Genomic DNA, 946 nt, shown 5'->3' with positions numbered 1-946 from the left:
AGAGAGAGAGAGATACGGAGAGAGAGAGAGAGAGAGCCGGGGAAGGCCCTGGTGGGCCCCGGGGGGCATCCATGCCGCCATGCTTCACTGATCACTGATCAGCCGTGATCGACGACCGCGCTGGCGGCCGCGCGGCGTCGCGGCGGCGCGAGCATGGAGAGATCAACCTTTGGAGTTTGGAGAGACCGGCGGTACGTGACGCGCGGCGTTTGAGGGAGATGTAAAGGGGGGGCAAGGGGGGGGGGGGGGCTTCCAGAAAGCGGCTTCCAATCTGTCTTGTAGAATGTAGAGACAACGCAACCGACACAGCAGCTGCGCGCGGTAACCGCTATCGTAAAAAAAAGGGTCCGGAGACTCTGCCACGGTGCCGCGCGGTCCGGAGACTGGGCCACGAATTCTTTTTTCAAACAGTTGCCGGCGGCCGCTTCCCACTCGCACCTGCCACGCTTGCGCGCTAAGCGCTCCCCATCCCCCGATGGCTGATGGAATCACCAGTGTGATGACGTACTCGTCCAAGAGGGATGATTACGTGGAGGTCTTCAGCTTCGACCGCTCTAAGGACCCGCGCCTCGCATCTCTGCCGGCAACGGTGCGTTTTGAGAAGGAGGCCCACAGGAAGCGTGTTGATGCTCCGGCCCTCGGGGGACAGGCTGAGATCGAGTTTGAGCAGCGTTGCGACTGCAAGTCCGCCGAGAAGTTCGTGGAGCATATGAAGGGGAGCCAGAGATGCCTTATCGGCGCCGAGGTCACGATTTGGAAGATTGTGCCTCGTGGGGGTGGGCGGTACGCGGTCACGCTGCGGCTCCCGGCTCCGCCGCCGCAGCCGGAGGCGGTCCCACCGCCGCAGGCGACCCCGCAGCCGCAGGCGACCCCGCAGCCGCAGGCAGCTGCACAGCCGCAGGCGACCCCGCAGCCGCAGGCGATCCCGCAGCCGCTGCCGCAGCAG

The 946-nt window shown here is 65.0% G+C and overlaps 1 protein-coding gene across 1 annotated transcript in view; it reads left to right on the top strand.

The window, feature by feature from the left end:
- Positions 1–475: 475 nt before the first annotated feature.
- EMIHUDRAFT_211169 (hypothetical protein) overlaps positions 476–946 on the top strand; it is a gene marked incomplete at both ends in the record, with an annotated part of 3,517 nt that continues 3,046 nt past the window's right edge. Inside the window, one exon of the mRNA XM_005767998.1 lies at positions 476–790. Coding sequence (XP_005768055.1) covers positions 476–790 — 315 coding nt within the window. The remainder of the gene's footprint in view (positions 791–946) is intronic.

Source organism: Emiliania huxleyi, assembly GCF_000372725.1.
Source record: "Emiliania huxleyi CCMP1516 unplaced genomic scaffold EMIHUscaffold_47, whole genome shotgun sequence".
Lineage (NCBI taxonomy): Eukaryota > Haptophyta > Isochrysidales > Noelaerhabdaceae > Emiliania > Emiliania huxleyi.
Note: the sequence above shows the minus strand (reverse complement) of the source record. Positions and strands in the feature narration are given on the sequence as shown.